Genomic DNA, 18,795 nt, shown 5'->3' on the forward strand with positions numbered 1-18,795 from the left:
CATCAACTGTACTCAAAGCATCAACAGTAAAAAGTATTCTTTCTGCACAAAAACACTCTGTTATTAAGTAATATGAATGTATTTGATATTATTTGATGGTCAAAACGGATGCATATTCATGTGTACGCAACATTTCATTGATGTGGAGCTATATTTACCACATTATAAGATGTTGGGTGTTTTTATTTCTAACAATTATAAATTATATTTTGTTATCCGATCATATAAAAAGTCATATGACTTAAGGTCTCAGATAAGTGCAGTGAGGCAAAAAGTACAATATTTGGAAGTGTGAAGGAGCACAAATGGAAATACTCAAGTGAAGTACAAGTACAACAAAACTGAGCGTAAGGCCTGCAGTACATGAGTAATGTACTTAGTTAGCACTACATCCCAACACTGGAATGTATCACACGTGAAGGGTTTTTTCCAAATGTGATATATGTTATTTACTCAAGCACTGCACTTAAGTACAGTATTCATGTACTTGTATTTTATTTGAGTATTTCCATTAGAAAAATGAAAGATCTTCACCCCGGAACCAAAGTTTCCGGTTCTTGTTTCCCCCCCCCCCCCCCCTCCTGCACCGTCCCTCAGTTGCTAAGTAACCTCTGCAGGGGGCGGATGCTGGCTAACGCACGATACATCAAAACGGAGCCGCGTTTCAGGCGCCACACTTTGGGTTGAGGAGGGATGGACGAGGGCTCCGAGTTATCGCTGACCATCGCTCACATCGTCCAGCGGCTGAAAGGAAGCCATTTACACTCTCAGATAGAGAGACGAGCCAAAGTGAGCGAGGGGGGGGGCTGGCTAGCTAGCTTAGTTAGCTTGTGGCTATAACGAAGCAGGTTGTTGCTGTCAATGTAAGAACACAGCGTACAACACTCTATATAACACATCCAACTGTTTGTGTTGTGCCTCAAATGTCATGTAGGAGTGTTTACATCAACCTGACATCAAATTGGATTCCCTAAAAGAAGACGTGCGCAGTTTTCTCAAAACATCAGGTGGGCACAGTCTTCTTCTGGAACCCCCCCACACACACACACACACACACTGTCACTGAGCCTCCTGCCTATTCTAATAAAAACTACAACTAATGTATTATTGTTTATTGTTTATGTCTGTGTGGTGATAACGTGTCTTTATGTTCTACAGGCTGGGAGAGACAGCTACAGAATGCAGTGTACAGAGAACTGCAAGTGTAAGTTACATGCAGTTTTTCTGTGTGACACACACACACATACACACACACACACACACACCCACGCGTGCACACAGTGTGAGTTTTGGGTATTATTGATCATTTGGATACAAAGTAGCCTTGCGCACATCTTTGTACCTCACGCTGTCATGTTCACCTTCTCCTTTCAGTAGCATTGGCTTCATGTGCTCACTAGCTATTGTGGCTATCAAGAAAGACATCGTACACCGTTGTTAAATGCTCCATAATAATCCGGATTTAGGTCCTTTTAGCCCTCGTTAGTAATCTTTATTAGAATCAAACAGCTGGGAAACACTCTGCATCTTCAATAAACATCTTTTGAAAGGTGTTTCCACCACTGTGCTCTCTCACCTTTGATTGTAACGTCCCCGTCTCTCTCTCTCTCTCTCTCTCTCTCTCTCTCTCTCTCTCAGCTCACACTGAAAACATGCTTAAAGCTTTTAAAACAGGATGACATACTCCTTTGACTAATGCCTCCTTCTTCTGGCCATTAGTCAGCCCTATGCGCTCTTATAGGTGTTTAGAGTACTTCCAACGTTGTTTAACGCACTGAGACCTTGAGTCATCCAATATGGCCCTGAGCATGCCTAGTGGGGGGGGGGGGGGGGGCGGGGGGGACATGAGACGGTTTGCTGCGTCTGGCTGTGAGACGCGCTCTGACCCATCTTGAGGCACTAATGGTGACTGACTGCCTGTTTTAACAAAGAGGAATCTCAACATGTTATATTTGCCTTTTCTGTTTGACAGCTTAAGCACTTTTAAAGCAGTTCTTTATAACAACGTTATGTTGTTTGTGTTCATCGTGGCTTCAATCCCTCAACAACACAGTGTGTATTTACTTGATTCTTTTATTGTACTGTAACACTCGTTGCCCCCCCCACACCCCCTCTCTCTCTTGTGTTTGCTTATTCTAGCCAGCTGCCCCCGAGTCATCCCGCAGCTCCTCCAGAGCATCTCAAAGAGCCGCTGGCCTACATGCGAGCGGCACAGGTCAGTCTGTCTCTTCTTATCTCCGTCACCCCTCACTCTCTCTCTCTCTATGATTTCAGAGACATAGACCCTGTTGTTGTTGTTGTTGTTGTTGTTGTTGTTGTTGTTTGTTTTTCATCGCCCAGGTATTTGTAACACGGTATCCGAACGTGTGTGTGTGTGCTCTCTCTCACGCAGGCCGGCTGGGAGAAGCGTGTCCTCAAAAGCCTGAACAGCATGAGTACAGAACTTGGAGTGCCTCTGGCTCGCATGGTAAGTCCAGTATTGTCAATCGCAGCCAACGGACAGTAGTGTAATTACAGCGGCTCTTACTTCAGGTTCTCTGGCAAAGGCCGTCAATAATTTCACAGTGCAGAAATACTCAAGAAATAAGCAGGCGGTGCTTGTTTTGGAAATCAGTTTTTTTTTTTATGATTTGTTGTTGTTGCCGCGCACTCGTGATTATATTTCCCGACCAAAATTTCTAATGTGACATTTTTCAAAGATTGGTTCCTGTTTTGTCTTTTTTTCCCCCGCCCACTCCGCAGAGGCCCGCGGCGGAGCAGAAGGAGCTCGCCAACAAATGGAACGAGATGGGCACAGATGAACCAGGTCCTCCAGACATTACCCAGGGGGCGAGGGGGGTTTCGGGACCCCCGAGCAATCTTGCCTTTTATGAAAGATTAGTGTTGATGTGTCTGCTCGCCGGTGTGTTTTGCATCAGCTGAACACATCTCTGAACCAGATCTAGCACGAGCACCAGTAGTCATCCAGGAAAGATTTTACATACCGGGGTACAAACATCTGTAAAGTATAAAATGAGGGTTTTCCAGATGTTGATTCTGGAAAAAACCTTCATTCTGGTTGAAAGCACAGCCTAGATTCTAAGCACAGCTCAAGTATTTATCATAATTTAGTCTCAGAAGACACGTCTCATCCCTCACAACGGACCAACCGTTTGCACTCCGAGCCGCTACATTTACAAAGAACCCGGTGACCCTGTGTCCTAACAATGCTATCGCAGCTCACTGCCATATCATAACATTTAGGATGTGCCGTCCTGCGGCTGTAAACACTTTGGACTGTGAGCATAGAAGCTGTCCAGAGCTGCGATAACGAGCGGCATCCCCCCCCCCCCCCCCACCGTATCCGTCCAAACCTGAACGTGCACTTTAATTTACGACAGTGCGTGGAAGTCCCACTCAAAGCTGTCTGAATGTACCTCAGCCGTCCTTGTACTCAGTGTCACAAATGCATTCTGAAGTACATTCTAGTTCATTAAATGGGACTTCACGCTTGGATTCGTTTGTGTAGTCTAGTTTTTACAGAATAACACATGTAAACATCGTGTACACGTATCAGCTGGAAGAGATTCATTAATGTCTTTGTGTCTCTCCAGATCTAACGAGCGTCAGGCCTGTATACGCCCCGAAAGACTTTCTGGAGGTAGGCAGATGTTTTTTTTTTTGTGTGCAGCTCGAGAGTATTCAGTGAAAGACAAAAATGAATTCCCATAAGCTGCGTTATCGCTTTCCACACAGGTGTTAGTCAGCCTGCGCAATCCGAATCACGACAGCAGCGAGGACGTCAGCGTCAGGAGCCACTGGGGTCTCATCCAGGTCCCCCTCAACGTCCGGGACATCCCGCAGCTGGTAGGGGGACCACATGTGGACTCATCTGTTTCTCTAGCGGCAGGTGTTTTGTCCATTAGTGACCTGCTGAGTTCAACGCATACATGTCCTATTAAGCTGCCACAGGAAATGCACAATGTATGTACAATGTGTTGTTTTTTGTGTGTTAAACTGTCAGAGACGGGTCTACTCAGAGCTCAACCTGACCTCGGGGCAGCTGGGGATCGATGACCATGCACACATCCATCCAGGTATTACTACACAAGTTCATGCACCATCGTAGTTCAAGGAATAGTTTCACATTTTGGGAAATATGATTATTTACATACAAAAAATGACACGTCTGTGCTAAGCTAAGCTAAGCTTTATATTTAGTCTATTCTGTCCTATGAAATATATACCAGCATGTAGTATATGATTAGTAATAACGAGAGCTAAGACGTCCATTCAGCAGCTTTTTTAAAAATTTCATACCTAAACCCATTTTCATTCTAGCAGCAATCAATCAGAAATAACCCAAATAAATGTGTTTACCTGATGAACACCGGGGCCGCACGGCGTGTTTACCGCTCCGGGCCGCTCCTGTGCCACATGGCTGTCTGGGTTTCCTCAAACAATATCTCTGTTAAGTTCCAGATATATTGACGTTGTTGCAGCCTGGTGTTTAGACTTTAAATAGACTTTGTATCCACCGGCTCTGCCTTTGTAAATCACAGAGATAACATTGGTTTGAAAAACTGAGCCCATACCGGGCCATTATTTATCTGTTTTCTTCTCTCTCTCTCTTATTCGTGCACAGACTTGTTTGAAAACGAGTATGTTCAAATCGGGAAAAAAGGTCAGTGTATGGTTAGTTTCTTAATGTATTGCTTTAAATGGCTTTCTGTTATTCTAATTCTTTTGTTGAGGGATTTAAATGCATTAATGTGCAACGTACCGGGGTCCAAGCACCCGAATCTGAACCAAGAGCACCAACCGGGCACCAGGAGTATCAATACTTTATTATTATTCATGAGTGATCATTAGTATTTAACTCCATATTTAGTAGAGGGACCTTGGGCTACAGTCTAGTGTTCTGTAATCATTACAGATCTGGGTTTATTTATATTTTATAAACATCGAACAAAAAGTTCGGAAACTCGTGTTTGGTCGATTATTTCTCTGTTGTAACAATGCTTCTTGGCAATAAAAGTTATACCGTTGGAAAGCCTGTTTATTTACCTGCCAATGCCAAACAGCTTATTCTGCTGTTGCTATCGACTCTTGTTTGGTGGATTGGATGATTGGAGTCTATCAGTTACAAGGAAGAAACAAGACATATTGGCAATTTTACAATTTATTCATTGAACAAACAGGAGCCTCAGTAGCGTGTGGAAGAACCATACACAGCCACAACACAACACAGCAGAATCTCATCTCGATATCTCTCTGCATTGAGATTGCCTCCAATGAAGACTAGCCTCGTTTTTCCAGTGATGGAGATGCCGCCCCACACCATCACACTGCCTCCACCAAAAGGTGTTACTCGGTGCAGCAATCAGCATAGCGTTCTCCCCGTCTTCTCCACACTTTGACCCTACGATCCAACTTCCTTAGGACAGAATCTGACCTCATCGCTGAACATAACGCTCCTCCACATGTTCAGGTTCCAGTGCAGGTGTTGCCGACACCAGCGCAAACGGGCCTGGCGGTCAATAGCGACAGCAGAATAAGCTGTTTGCCATTGGCAGAGAAGATTTGGCAAATGTTTCATGGGCGCAACCCACATACTCAGCTGTGCTGCTCATCCCAGGAATGCATGTTCCTTACAAATCGGGCACTGTTTGAAAGGTAACTAAACAGGCTTTCCAACGGTATAAAATTCATTGCCAAGAAGCATTGAGAGAGAGAGAGGGAGAGAGGGAGAGGGAGAGAGAGGGAGAGAGAGAGAGAGAGAGATGACGTCAGCTCCTCTGCCGTTAACGAATCTTCCTCTTTGCCGTCTCAGGTGCAGCGATCGGCCCGATAGACACCGGTCTCCTCTCGTTGCTCTGCTATGAACACCGGCCTCATTCAGGACACCAATCAGACATCAAGCGTCCGAAAAGCACAAGCTGCATTTTATGTACACAGCCACAGGTGCACTATTTCACCCTAGGTTGGCTGCGCGTCGGGTCCCAAAGCCCTCGAGCTGTATTCCAAAAGCAAGTTGTTAAGTGCACTCAAACAGGAAATTGAAGAGGCGAGGAGTGTGTTTGTTTATGTTATGACTGGCCAGCACCTTAAGTCAAGGGCCGTGTGTTTTTGGCTACTGTCACAACAGAGATTTAGGGTCGAATGGAGCAGCGGGAGAGGCTGTTTCCACTGTGGGTTCTTTCGGAAAGTTATTTAATTATCACCATTATGGGAACGTCTGTGTTGTGATTTTTTTTTTTTTTTTATGTTTATAGATTGTTACGTTTGAACGAGCCCGTGGAACCCAAACATGTGGCTGTGAAGCCGCAGCTCGCCCACTCGTTGAGATTAATCGGTGGCGTATTTGTAGTAGTTTTCATAACTTATCTTGTTTTTTTTTGGATGCATCAAAGTCCGACGTTGGAAGATGTTTTATTTCTGCGTCTTTTCCAAGTTTTCCTGAAGAAAACAAACCTCTTAACTGTTCCAGCGTTGTTGTTGTGCGGTCGTTCAACATGTGCAGGTGTTCATTTTCCCAGCTGCTGTTTGTACTTATTATTATTGTACTTATCATATCATTCTGCCAGCAAATCACGAGGCTTTCTATGAAATCTTGTCAGTCGCCTCGGTCGGCAGGTCAAATTTATTGTATTCAATTAAATTAAAATCAATATCATTATTTTGATGTCATTTAATTTAATGGTTGATTCAATTCAAGTTAATTGGATTAATTAATTAAATTAAATGATTGATTTAAATGAATAAATTATTAATCATTTGATGTAATTTAATTTAATATATTCACTTACATTTAGTTTGGATTGATTGGTATTACATTTAATTAATTTATTTAATTAAAATGTAGTCAATATAATTAATTAATAAATAAATAATTAATACATTTATTTTAATTTAACTCAATTTAATTATTGAGTTTATTAAATTCATTTTTTTTTTTTTTAATCAAATTTATTTGAGTAAAATTAATCTAACATTTTCAGCACTCAAACCGGCCATGGAGGAAATATTGAAATATAGAAATATGTCTCTCTCTTTGAACCAGTGGTTATGGAGCAGGACAGTGCAGCAGCGCAGCAGTACAGCAGGCAGGGCTGTTCCACGGGGCTCCGTGCTGACCTGTGGGCCCTCATCCTGAACTCTAATAACCAGCCACAGGTACTATATGCACACACACACACACACACACACACACGCTGAGTGGCACCCCGGTGGCGGCTGTTAACCGTGTTTCTTATGAAGTAGCCGAGCACACACAGCTGCGGTGATTCCCAAACTGCATGTTTACTCCAAGGTGAAGTTTTCACAGATAATGGTCGGGTCTTTTTTTGGGGGACCTCTTTGTGTATTGTACAGTTATAAACCAAAGCACTGACCTGCAACATAATCTGTGTATTAACCAGTTTATCGTCACTGTATCTTGTCCCGTGTGTGCAAATGTAAAGATAATCAAATGCCGGCGATTTAGCACAGTTAGCCCAAACAGAGCAGCTGCCTGTCTGCAATGCGGCGAGTAAACGCTGGAGTCCAGAGTCTCCTGTTGAGGCCAAGTTGATAAAAACAATCGTGATGGGACGATTGATTCCTGGGGGGAGGAACACGGACCCGACTGAGGTCTGGAGAGTGTTCACATGGCTCTGGACGGCAAAAGGGCAAACACATTAAACAGTCAGAGTTGGAAGGACGGTATGTGTCTCATTGCGTCATCAGCTGTCAAAAAAAATGACCATCTCTGTTCCTGTTCCCCTCACGTCTCAAACCGGAGACCCGGGTTTGAGTTTAACCATGTGGGTCAGGAAACGAGATACCCATCCATCAAGCTCGGTTTAATCCCCCTGTCATCGCCGTCACGACACGTAAACTTGATTTAGCAGTTGAACGGGCTGATCTTTTAACATACCGCAGAGAACTGGAGTTAGATTTTGTCCAGATAAACCCCCAGTATAGGATTAAACACCAGAACAGGTTCATTTATCAAAAAGGGCCACACGCATCGGGCTCTGGACACGACTTTTATGCAGTTTATTAGACACATAAACCATGTTGGATCGTTGCTGTTTTCCAGGATGTGATGCATTATGAGCAGCTGACGGCTGGAGTCATACAGCATGACCTGCTGGTGGACAACCTCATCTATAAGGTACACGCCTCAAAACTAACACTCAGAACTTTGGTTTTCGAGGGGATTTTAGATTCCCATCTCCAAAGAATTGCTCCTGCGTGACTACGGCTATTTCCTGGAAATATTTTCTGACACAATCTGTATATATATATATATATATATATATATTTAATGTATTTAAATGTAATTCCAAACTTCCTGCCCTCCCAGGATGTGAAGCTCACTGCCAGTAACGACGACTACTACTTTGTGTTTGAAGACTTCCTCTACCAGGTACTCCACCGCTTTTTAACATATAAAACGTAGGGACAGCAAACCGCCGAATGTCTACCTTTTTCAGTTTTTATACACAACGTTTAAAAGTTAGCGTCGAGCCCTTTTATGTATGATATGAACTCCAACTTTCTCTGTCCTTCCCTCCTTTCCATCTTTCTACTGGTAATAGCTTTTTATCACCTCTCTTTAAGAAGTCGGCGTTTCAACACGGTCCTCCCACAGATATTAAATACAATCACTAGCTATTCAAAATGAAACGTTTTCATTCCACCAGATAGCAGCTGAAGCATCGGCCAGAAGTGATTTGTCAGCTGACCGCTTTACAGCTCTGTACCTACAGTTACGCATTCATCCCAGACGAGGATGCGAGCTGCTGTTGTTATTAGCGGCTCCCGGTAGCCGCCGCTCTGTTTGCATATCAGCATATACTCGGCAACCGGTTTTATTCAGCAGCTGTCAAACGCGTCACGCTTCCTCGGTGGCCCGACCAATGAGCACACAAGAACAAAAGCGCCGCTATCGCCGTCAATATTGACTGATGGCAAACTCACCAGGCAGTGAAAGAATCCCCTCGCTGTGGGGTGAGCGTGGATTCATAGATCTACTGGAGAAGTGTGAGAACGCTCACTTTGATTCACCTGAGCAGGCACCGCTACAAAACAAAGTTTGCACTAAATAAAGGCGTTTTTAGACGACATCAAGTCAATAAACTGAACTATTTACATTTATTATCTCTACGGCATTTACTTATTAAACGTTGTCCGGCCTCCCCGTATAAAATCTATCACAAACAGACAAAAACGCTTCAAGTACGACGATGGACCGCCCTGTTTTTGTACCCAGCAAGTACACTTAAAGACATGCTATAGGCCGCTCCTATTAATTAACTCTTATGAATGCCTGCCGTCTTATTTTGTTGCCCGATAGAGATTATCCCCCCCCCCCACACACACACACACACACAATGTAATTCAGTTGAAGTGGTCGGTGGAAATGAAATCGGCTCTCAAAAAAGACACGGAAATTGGACCGTAATGGAAAGAGCTCCGCTGCTTACAGACTATTTTCTGACGCAAGCGTCCCTCTCCAGACCTCTGGGGCTGTTTTTGCATCAGGACATCCTGAAATGCTGGCTCCAGGTGCAGAGCTCCGGCACATTCTAATGCCATCATAAACACTCATCTCCATTATTGCAGTATTTGATTAAGGCTTCTTGTCCTGTTTTAGTCTGTAAAGAGCTCGTCGTATTTTAAACCCTGCCTATTCCTGACTGTTCAGAAGCATCACAAGACCTTATTTATTTTGAATTATTAATTGGCACATTCACAGTAAGGTTGATCAAGACGTGCCACAATTATGTTTAATGTAGCCTATTGTTTTATTAGAGACATAAATGCACTTTTATTTGACAAAAAAGGTTATTTTAAGGGGACATGCTTAATCCCATGTCTTATTTAGCCTATGCATTGGTTTTGTATGAAATGATTTGTAGAATAAACCATATATGCCAAAAATCACTCAATCACACGACTGAAATCATGCGAGTACTGAATTAAATCAACTTCTAAAAGCACAATATAAATACAGATAATTCATTCATTAAGCCCATTAACGTCCGCGTGACATATATGTGGAAAATACAACCTCTCAGCTGAGTACACACACACACACACACACACACATTCACACATTCATACATTCATATAGAGCATGCGGGGGCGGGACTCTCATCGTATGATGAGAAAGTCATGTTTCTCTCCCATCATGCTCACACTGTTTGAAGTGAGCCTGTTTAATACCACACCTGTGTGTTGCCAGGTGTTGCTGTGTTTCTCTCGAGACACCGCCGTCTTGGAGCACTTCAGATACAACAGTGCCACTCCTCCCAGATCCTTCATCCAGGGTGAGATGATGTGGCCTTCACCAAGGACACACACACACACACACCACATCATCAACCCCACACACTGGTTACTGATTGACCTGTGTGTCTGTTGAACAGGGAAGGGAGGAGAAGAGGAGTGTGCTGTGGTTTATCCTCCCAACGGTGAGCCTGCAAACATTCACACGCTATCATTTTATATAGAAAACAACAAAGGTTTTGACATTTTTTTGTATTTTGCACACCTGTGAAAGTTTTTTTATGAAGACTAAATGATACGCTGTTTATCTGCATTGATGATACAATAATTTACATAATATTTGATATGTTTAAGAATGCTTTGATCTCCTATTTTGAGACATTGTGCATGTTTAAAGTGACATTAATGAACAACTGTTAAATGGTAACGTTTGGCCATTTAATGGATGTAATTAGTTACTATTTTTGTTTTGTCTGTATTTTTTTTTTTTTTGTCTGTTGCCATTTTAATATTGTTGCTTTGATTGTGTCTATTGTGTGTAGCACCCCATCTGAAGGGGCTTCTCCTAAATACATAAATACATAAAATTGTATGAACTGTATTGACTGAAAAATCTCATTTTCGCAGGTGTAATCCCTTTTCATGGGTTTTCGATGTATGGTGAGTATATTTTGCCCCTTAGTTCTCACACTAAACTTCCAGGAGGAATACTGCAACAACAATATATAACAGTGTGCGTGTGTGTGTGTATATTTGCACGTTTGCTTTGTCCTGCAGTGGCACCTTTGTGTTTCTTGTACAACGAGCCGTCCAAGCTGTACAGTGTATTCAGGGAAATATACATCCGCTACTTCTTCAGATTACACTCCATCTCCTCCTCGCCCTCGGTAAACCACGACCAATTATCGAGATCAAAACATTCCGCTTTGTCTGTGATGCGTCTGTACGTTCCACCTCCGTGAATGCGCTTGACTTGTGCACATGCGCTCCTGCAGGGGATCGTGTCTTTGTGCCTGCAGTTTGAGCGGCTGCTCCAGACCCACCTGCCTCAGCTCTTCTACCACCTGCGACAGATTGGGGCGCAGCCGTGAGTAGCCTGCACACACACACACACACACACACACACACACCTCATCCTCTTCTCTTTGTGGTCCTGTGTCACTCAACAGTTGTATTCAGCTGCTTTTTTTATAAAGCGTAGGAGTCACCTACACCCTGCACACACGCAGGTCTTATTCCTATTATGCGTGTCTGCCATCTTGTGGTGAATATCTGTAATCACAATGTCCTAATCAGAATAAACGTAATCTATCCTCGGAGCCTTAAGACGTGCTGCTTTGGTCCCCAGGTTGCGTATAGCCTTTAAGTGGATGGTTCGGGCCTTTTCTGGCTATCTGTCTACCGACCAGCTGCTTCTTCTCTGGGACCGAATCCTGGGTTACGATTCGCTGGAGGTAGTTGCAGGTAAGAGTTGTTGCACTACAAAACTCTGCAGTAAGAGCCTCTTTCCCCCATATGCCTCACCTCTCTTCTGTTACCTCTCCACGCACACAAACCTCCTCCAGTCCTAGCAGCCGCTGTGTTTGCCTTCCGCGCTGAGAACCTGATGGAAGTGACGTCCCTGGGCTCAGCCGAGGTATGTCCGTCTCACATTAGACTTGTGTGTGTTTGACACTTCAGTCCTCTCCCTGTCCCCCCCCCTGCATACTCCTCGAAGGCTGTAAATAGCCGTTAATAACCAGCCAGTACCAGTAACCCGGTCTTCTGCATGCACATGTCTGAAAAATGCCTGGCTGGGCACTTAAGAATCCTCACCCTTTCACCCCTTCCACGCCCACCGATCAGAAACAAAACTTGTTATTTCACAGAGGATACTAAACAAGCCATACCAGATGGCATCTTTCTGCGCAGAACCACATTAATACGTCTGATATTCTGTCACGCAAATTTGGCACACACCCAACTTTGTAGCTAAACGAGCGCCTCCTGTATTAGCTTGCGCACGGTCACTTGTGTCGCATTATTCTAGTAACCAGTAATGTTATTCTTGTGCATGCCTTGCACCGTATACCGCGCGCCCCCGCTCCCATACTGTGGTCCCACTATCGTATGACCGAAAACCACGAGTAAACCATACGATGAGTGCGAAGGGGGTTGAACTACAATGTGACGCATCGGGGGGGGGGGGGGGGCGACAGGCTGATGTTAAGGCTCTAAGATTGCTGGCCGGCAATATTTGCTTGCTCATTTACCAGCTGCCCCGGCAGGAGAGAAGATATCATAACATACTGCTCCTTATCTTATATTTAGAACCCCTCAGGCCCAGCGTTGAAATATTAAACCCTCTCTCTAAACACGATAGGGTCCCTAAATTTAATCTCCCTCCGATCCCAAAAGGACCGGGTTGGGGGAGCGGTGTACTCTGAAGCTTCCCAAGGATCCCGCACTATCATCGTGCATGTCGTTCTATGTTGTTCCTTTTTTTTTTTATGTAGAAATATGTCTCTTATTGAGGGTTTAGTGGTGAGATTGCTTTGGAGGTGTTGGGAATGTAGATCTTATTTGTGTTTTGTTTGACATGCACACTGCAGGCTGTCCTCGCTGACCTTTCAACTCTGAAAGTCATGCCACTCATCCAGATCTTTCTATTCGCCACGGCCATCTGAGGAGCACTGGAAAACGATGGGATATGAGTCGTGGTACGTACATGCCACTTGGAGCAGACGGAGACAGACGCTACCAAAATGCCACTTTTGCAATGCTTATAACACACTTATAACACCGACACAGTGTTGGCAATCATCCAACAACAAACACCAGGCTACAGGGTGGCATCTCTTGCATCTCTTGCACTATAGTTCAGACAAAAAAAAAGCCAAATTAGCATGGATGTACCATAAATAGTGAAATGTTATTAGATATTATACAGTATGAAAGTGTAGCCTACTAAGCAGTAAGGTTAAGCTAACCTCCCTAAGCCATATGCTCTGCGGGAAAGACTTTACGCGCAGCAGTGCTTGGATCAGCTAAGACGCTCCGCTCAGAGACGCGTTGCATGAAGCAGTAATTGTATTGAGATGGCAAAAGGGGAGAACAACAGTAACATCTCCAAGCTTGGCTAATGAAGCGTTAATTAGCTCGTGTAAATTTTGCTCTGTTAGAACGCTATTAGGTAATGCTGCTGCTGATGAACGAGGAGACTGGAGGCATTAGCGTCGTCGCAATGACGCAAGCTGGATTAATATGTAACTTGTATTAGAAGCTGCTGTGTACACGCATCATTTATTGTATTTATCAAGAATATGCATATTACTCTTGTGCCAGTATTTGTTTCATTTCATCATGAATATTTATTTAATTCCTGAATGTATTCAGCTATTTTGTATAGTCCACACAGTGTATTTCACCTCTTTAATTTGAATGAAATCAAATCATGTTTCTATGTTATTAACAGTATTCTTTGTCAGCCAATGTCCTTCATCCAACCCCATTTAATGTCCTCAAATAACACCTTTTTTTTTTTTTAAATGAAATAAAATTGTTTGAATCCATCCTCCTGGTTATTGAATAAAAGCTTAGACCTTGAAATGTTCGGCAGCTTGTGAGTCGGTCATGCTTCGGTACACTTCCTGCTTCTTAATTACATATTTACATACAACCTGTGTGACAGGGTGAATATTCGAACAGGGCATACTGTATTTTTCAGCTGAAGCGGTAAACGACAGGTCGAAGCATTGAGGGACTTGTCCCTCCTCCTACATGTAGCATCTGCTCTATTCCGCCCTCGTTGTTGGCTGCCTTCCTCCCTGCTCCCCCCTCCGCGGGCTCGTATCGAATTATGCTGTTCTTCTCTTTCGTCTCCCCCCCCCCCTCTCTCTCTCTCTCCCTGCTACATCTCCCACCTGTTTACTAGGACACCCACGGGTGACTCTTTTATCATGCAGCTCCTTCGGCCTCCAGAAGTCTGCTCCTCCTGAGACAACTGTTACCTGCTGTGTGGCTCGCTCATATAAGAGGTCGCTCCTGGTGGCTGATGGGATGCATTGCAGGGAGATATGACTTCTGCGTATCAATGCTCTGAGGCTGAATGGATTTATTGTTAGTACAGTTAGCTCACTATGTGTTTGAACAAGTATTAGGTTAGATTTGAACTATATTAAATTGGACACTACAAAGACAGCCCTGTGTAATGTCCTTGTCCCAGTTGTTTGTTGACAGATTACAATTACATACTAATTAAGATTTATCTGATCAGAAGAAGAAAAATGAGGGCCTCAGGAATCGATTAAGATAAAATTTAAAATATATATATTTGAACAGGACTATGTGGAAACACTTCCCCTCCAGTGCGCCCTAAACATGCACAGTTCAAGTTCATGTCTTTTAGTTCTTTCTCAGAAGCACGTGTCAGTCAAAGTCAATGTAATTCAATATGCAACAACATAACACGGATGCTAAACAAGCACAGCACAGAGACTAGAATGTTTCTGAGACGTATGGCCGACCACCAACCCTCAGTAGGTGCAAAGCAAAAGTTAATGAGGATACAGTAAGAATGTTGGGTTGCTACTGAATTTCTATTTTGACTGATCTCGTGGTTTTTACGCGTTCCTGTACAGTTAGAACAGTTCTTTCTGTTTCTTGTAGAGAAGCGCTTGAGCCCAGAATGGCTTGCAGACCTGAATGTAAATAAGTGAGCTCTACAGTAATGAGAGGTTTTGGCACCCAGAACGTCTTTTCCCCTGAAATGAACGTTCCTTTGAAGAAATCTTAACAGTCATCCCATCCCATCCACCCATCCTTTTTTCTTTTTCCAAAAAGTTGTGTTGGGTCCAATTATAATTATACTCATTTATTTTACATTGAGTTAGTGATTGTCGCAAAAAAAACTAAATACAACACCTGTCCACAGAAGGCTTTTCTTTTTATTTACAAAGCTCATTTTTTTATTATTCATCAAAATACACCCAAATTACACGTTGTCAACCCTATCTTAAAAATAGCTGCTTTCTCAGATAACAAAGCCACAAAAGTAAAAGATGGAAAGATGTGATTTGTATCTCTAGATGTTTGTTTTTTGGTCATCTATCATTGCATTTGGTAATGAAAATAAACAACTTAATGATGCACTTGATAGTGTTGTATAGTGTATTATAAACACCAGCATTGCCCTTTAACTTTACTTAGATTTCCCGCGCTGAGCGTCTTCAAAAAATGACCAAAAAAAAACCAACAACGTGATGTCTGCATCAGCCAATCAGGTTTTGCCATGTTGGGACACTCCAGCCAATGAGAGCGCGGAGCCGGGAGGAAAACTTGCGTGGCCCTCGAGCAGGGAAGTGAAGAACAATGAAGCGGGTCTCATCCTCCGCGTCATCATGACGGGAACAAAAAATAATAATAAAAACGCAAGTGGGGAGGATTCCTCCAGCTCAAGAATCCCTATGAGCTCCACAGACACCCAGAGTTGCGTCACCCGTTCACACTGCATGAACACCCGGGTAGCATGGACGTGATGCCCTGTTGGATTTCTCTAAAAAATAATAATAAATAATAAATAAATAAAAATGCTTCCCCTCATGCCTTGCACGCAGCAGTAGTTGCAAATTAAAACCAAAATTAAAGGTAAACGTCTGCCCCCTCCCTTCCTCCCTCCCTCCCCGGTCCTGATGTCAAATCAGTCTGCATACTGACTTCCGCCCTCGCTCCTCGGCTTCGCCTCCTTGGTCTGCGTCGGCCCGGCGAGCAGCCGCTATGACAGGAGGGTGATACGGTATCACGCCGAGCCGCGAGGAGCTGACTTAAAAAAAAACCAAAAAAAAAAAAAAACTTCATTTAGACAAGTAGGCGGATGTCGCGCGCGGTCGACACGGGCCGGGAGAAGGATTAGGGGAAACGGAGGACGAAGAAGCGAGCGTGTTTTTCTGATGCGATGGGATTTGCTACTTTCGTGTGAAGAGGCGGACCTATGAGACGCTGCGAGTCCAATATGCTGAGGCTGTCCCCGGTGTTTGTGTACTGTACGTGGAAGTACAGAGACTGTTTTCTTCCAACTCACAGGCCTACGTAAGGATTTTAATACAGCACTTGGTATTTATTTCTAGCCCACGGATATCCACGGTAGAGAAAGGAAAAAAGAAGAAGCTCCTGTCGCGTGGTTTGTTTTGGACAGGGAATTCCTCCAGACGAGACTGCATGTGCTTCTCTCCTTCGGCGTCAGTGTTCACTACGCGGTCTTTTATTATAAGCTCATATATTATATATATATATATATAATATATATATATATTAAATTGGTAGAATTAGACATGGGGGACTGGCTTGTCGTAGCTTGCAGCAGTCACCCCTCCGACACAGCCAGTAAACCCATTAGAGGATATTAGTGTTTTTATTTTTTTGGAAGGGGGTCTCGTTTCAAAGTAGTTTGGCTCGTCTCTGACCCACGATGAACTATTATTTAGTGGGTATTTTATACTCTTCTGTGACGGTAATCTCCTGTTATTAGCTCTTAGTCTACTGCGGGGATTTTTTCTCTTTTTAAATTGGTGCATTTCCAGGTGTCTCTTTTTCTTCTGACACCCCATATTTTATCCTGCTTAAAAAAAAAAAAAAGACTCTTTATTTATTTATTTATCGACTGGCTATTGCCGTGTTTTCCATTTTTTCCCCCCACCCCACGGGATTTGCCCCAGTCATCCCCACTCCCGGTCCCACGGATACGAATTACTAGCTCTTCACCTCCTTTTTTTAAATTTTTTTTTTTTCCACCATGAGTTACATCCACAAGGTATTGAATGTTTTGCTACGTGGACTCGTCATCTATGCGGTACTGGGCTCGGAGTGCACTTACTCGAATGATCTACCCAACCACGCGTCTGATGCTGCAAATGTAGCCCCCACAGGTAAGCGCACTCCATGTCGTATATATACAAGTGTGTCCATGTACAGTGTTACCCCTCCTCTTCCTCCTCTTCTTCGTGCACCCTGGGGCTTTCTCAGGGAAAGCCGAGGAATGACCTGCGCAGGGGCTTAATGGATAGTGATGCATTCACCTTTTCTTTTTTTTTTTTCCTCTCTCTCTCCCTCCTCTCCCTCCTCTGTGCATTACCGAGGAAACGCATGACATGACAGGAATTCAGGATGCGTCCTCACTTTAGGGTATTTACGGTAATCGTGCCCTTCATGTGTCACCGGGGATGCTGCGGAGGGTAAACATGTACAACTATAAATAATATGGAAATACACACACATGCAGTGCAGGAAGTAGCATGCAATTTGTAATGACCGGTTCCTTCTAATACAGGAAGCCCATCTAAATGTTCTCTGGTGACTTAGCAGGTGTTTTGTTGAGCATTGCCGGAGGGCCACCACAGATAAAACAGACATGTGTGTATACATTGATAGTGGTGACATATACGTTTAACTGTTTAATCCATAGTTTTACTTCTACATTGATACCTTTAGATTCCTGCTGGCGTGTTTTCGGTGCGAGGCTACTTTAAACCCACCTGACTGAATCAGATACCAGGCTTTATTTTAAATTCATTGTAAATCTGGATTAGTTCCTTTTCATCTTCTTTGAGGTTCTGCTTTCAGTCGACACGTAAAACCGCTCGGTTTCATCCTCTCAGAGGCGGCCTCAGTCCTTCTCACATATACGGCGTAATTGATAGTTGACTAAGGTCAAACAACGCTCAAGGCGTCTGTAATAACTGGTGGATATGCAACTGGAGCGGACATTCATGTAAATATTTTCATATCTTTCCTAAACTATTTTTGACAATCCTGCGGAGAATTGTTTAAAGCTGTTTAACTTGTTTATATGCACTCGGCAGTTTGTTAGGACTCTTCTCTCGCTTAATGACGCAAAGGAGGATTCAAAGGAATAGCTCGACATTTGGGGGAATTGGTGTTTCTACCCTTTTTGTTTTTTTTGTACGAATTGAAGAAACCAGATATATTCTGTTACATGCAATGAGCATTAGACGCACTGGTCGGAACATTTTAGTTTCCAGTCTTTATGCTAAGCTATGAGCCAACCGGCTGCAGGTTCGCATGAGATCTTCTGATCTGATGCGCGAATATGTGCAATTCCACCGAAAACTATTCCTTTCAAACTGAGGTCTGTTATCTGGAACACTTCCAGCCGCATGTCGTGACCTACATCAGAGGGTGAAATTAAGTGGAGTCATGGAGATGATACAGTTGACCCCTTCTTGAATAGAAACATTGCTTCTGACCTCCCCTCCATATACGACCAGACTGTTATCATGGGATTGAAATTCCATGCTTATGGTCATTTGATGGCAACTGAACCATCTCCATGACATCTGATCAAACTCCACACGCTGACGCCGGCGACCAAAAAGCGTGAAACATCTACCCCCCAAATGATCCTAAACTGTCCTCCGCTCACTAAAGCCTTACAGGCAGATTGTCCCGCATGAGTCACGCAAGGTGTCGCTCATGCAAATATTAGCTTTCGCTTTGCTTATGTAACTCCACGTTGAAGCAACATTTGAAATGCTAACTTCAAGT

The 18,795-nt window shown here is 43.5% G+C and overlaps 2 protein-coding genes across 2 annotated transcripts in view; both read left to right on the forward strand.

Moving 5' to 3' along the window:
- The first annotated feature begins 608 nt into the window (after positions 1 to 608).
- tbc1d19 (TBC1 domain family, member 19) lies at positions 609 to 13,849 on the forward strand. Its single transcript, XM_076092695.1, has 21 exons — positions 609 to 789; positions 935 to 1,007; positions 1,159 to 1,204; positions 2,140 to 2,215; positions 2,393 to 2,467; positions 2,743 to 2,806; positions 3,594 to 3,640; positions 3,736 to 3,846; positions 4,004 to 4,076; positions 4,625 to 4,663; positions 7,043 to 7,155; positions 8,063 to 8,137; positions 8,330 to 8,392; positions 10,214 to 10,298; positions 10,398 to 10,442; positions 10,885 to 10,917; positions 11,035 to 11,144; positions 11,253 to 11,344; positions 11,606 to 11,721; positions 11,823 to 11,893; positions 12,849 to 13,849. Exons 1-21 carry the CDS (start codon positions 694 to 696, stop codon positions 12,921 to 12,923), a joined length of 1,578 nt encoding a protein of 525 aa, XP_075948810.1. The 5' UTR covers positions 609 to 693; the 3' UTR covers positions 12,924 to 13,849.
- Positions 13,850 to 15,566: 1,717 nt separating this feature from the next.
- stim2b (stromal interaction molecule 2b) overlaps positions 15,567 to 18,795 on the forward strand; it is a 31,078-nt gene continuing 27,849 nt past the window's right edge. The window contains exon 1 of the mRNA XM_076092694.1: positions 15,567 to 17,159. Within this exon, the coding sequence (XP_075948809.1) occupies positions 17,027 to 17,159 (133 nt within the window). The 5' untranslated portion in view covers positions 15,567 to 17,026. The remainder of the gene's footprint in view (positions 17,160 to 18,795) is intronic.

This window comes from Anarhichas minor, unplaced genomic scaffold (genome assembly GCF_050575085.1).
Source record: "Anarhichas minor isolate MPS153535 unplaced genomic scaffold, ASM5057508v1 ptg000016l, whole genome shotgun sequence".
Classification (NCBI taxonomy): domain Eukaryota; kingdom Metazoa; phylum Chordata; class Actinopteri; order Perciformes; family Anarhichadidae; genus Anarhichas; species Anarhichas minor.

Bases quoted from the DNA above. Each gene is read 5' to 3' on its own strand.
- tbc1d19 (XM_076092695.1), top strand. From the start codon at position 694: ATGGACGAGGGCTCCGAGTTATCGCTGACCATCGCTCACATCGTCCAG. The intron at 1,008-1,158 runs GTGGGCACAGTC...TATGTTCTACAG, and splicing joins CAGTTTTCTCAAAACATCAG to GCTGGGAGAGACAGCTACAG. The intron at 1,205-2,139 runs GTAAGTTACATG...TGCTTATTCTAG, and splicing joins GTGTACAGAGAACTGCAAGT to CCAGCTGCCCCCGAGTCATC.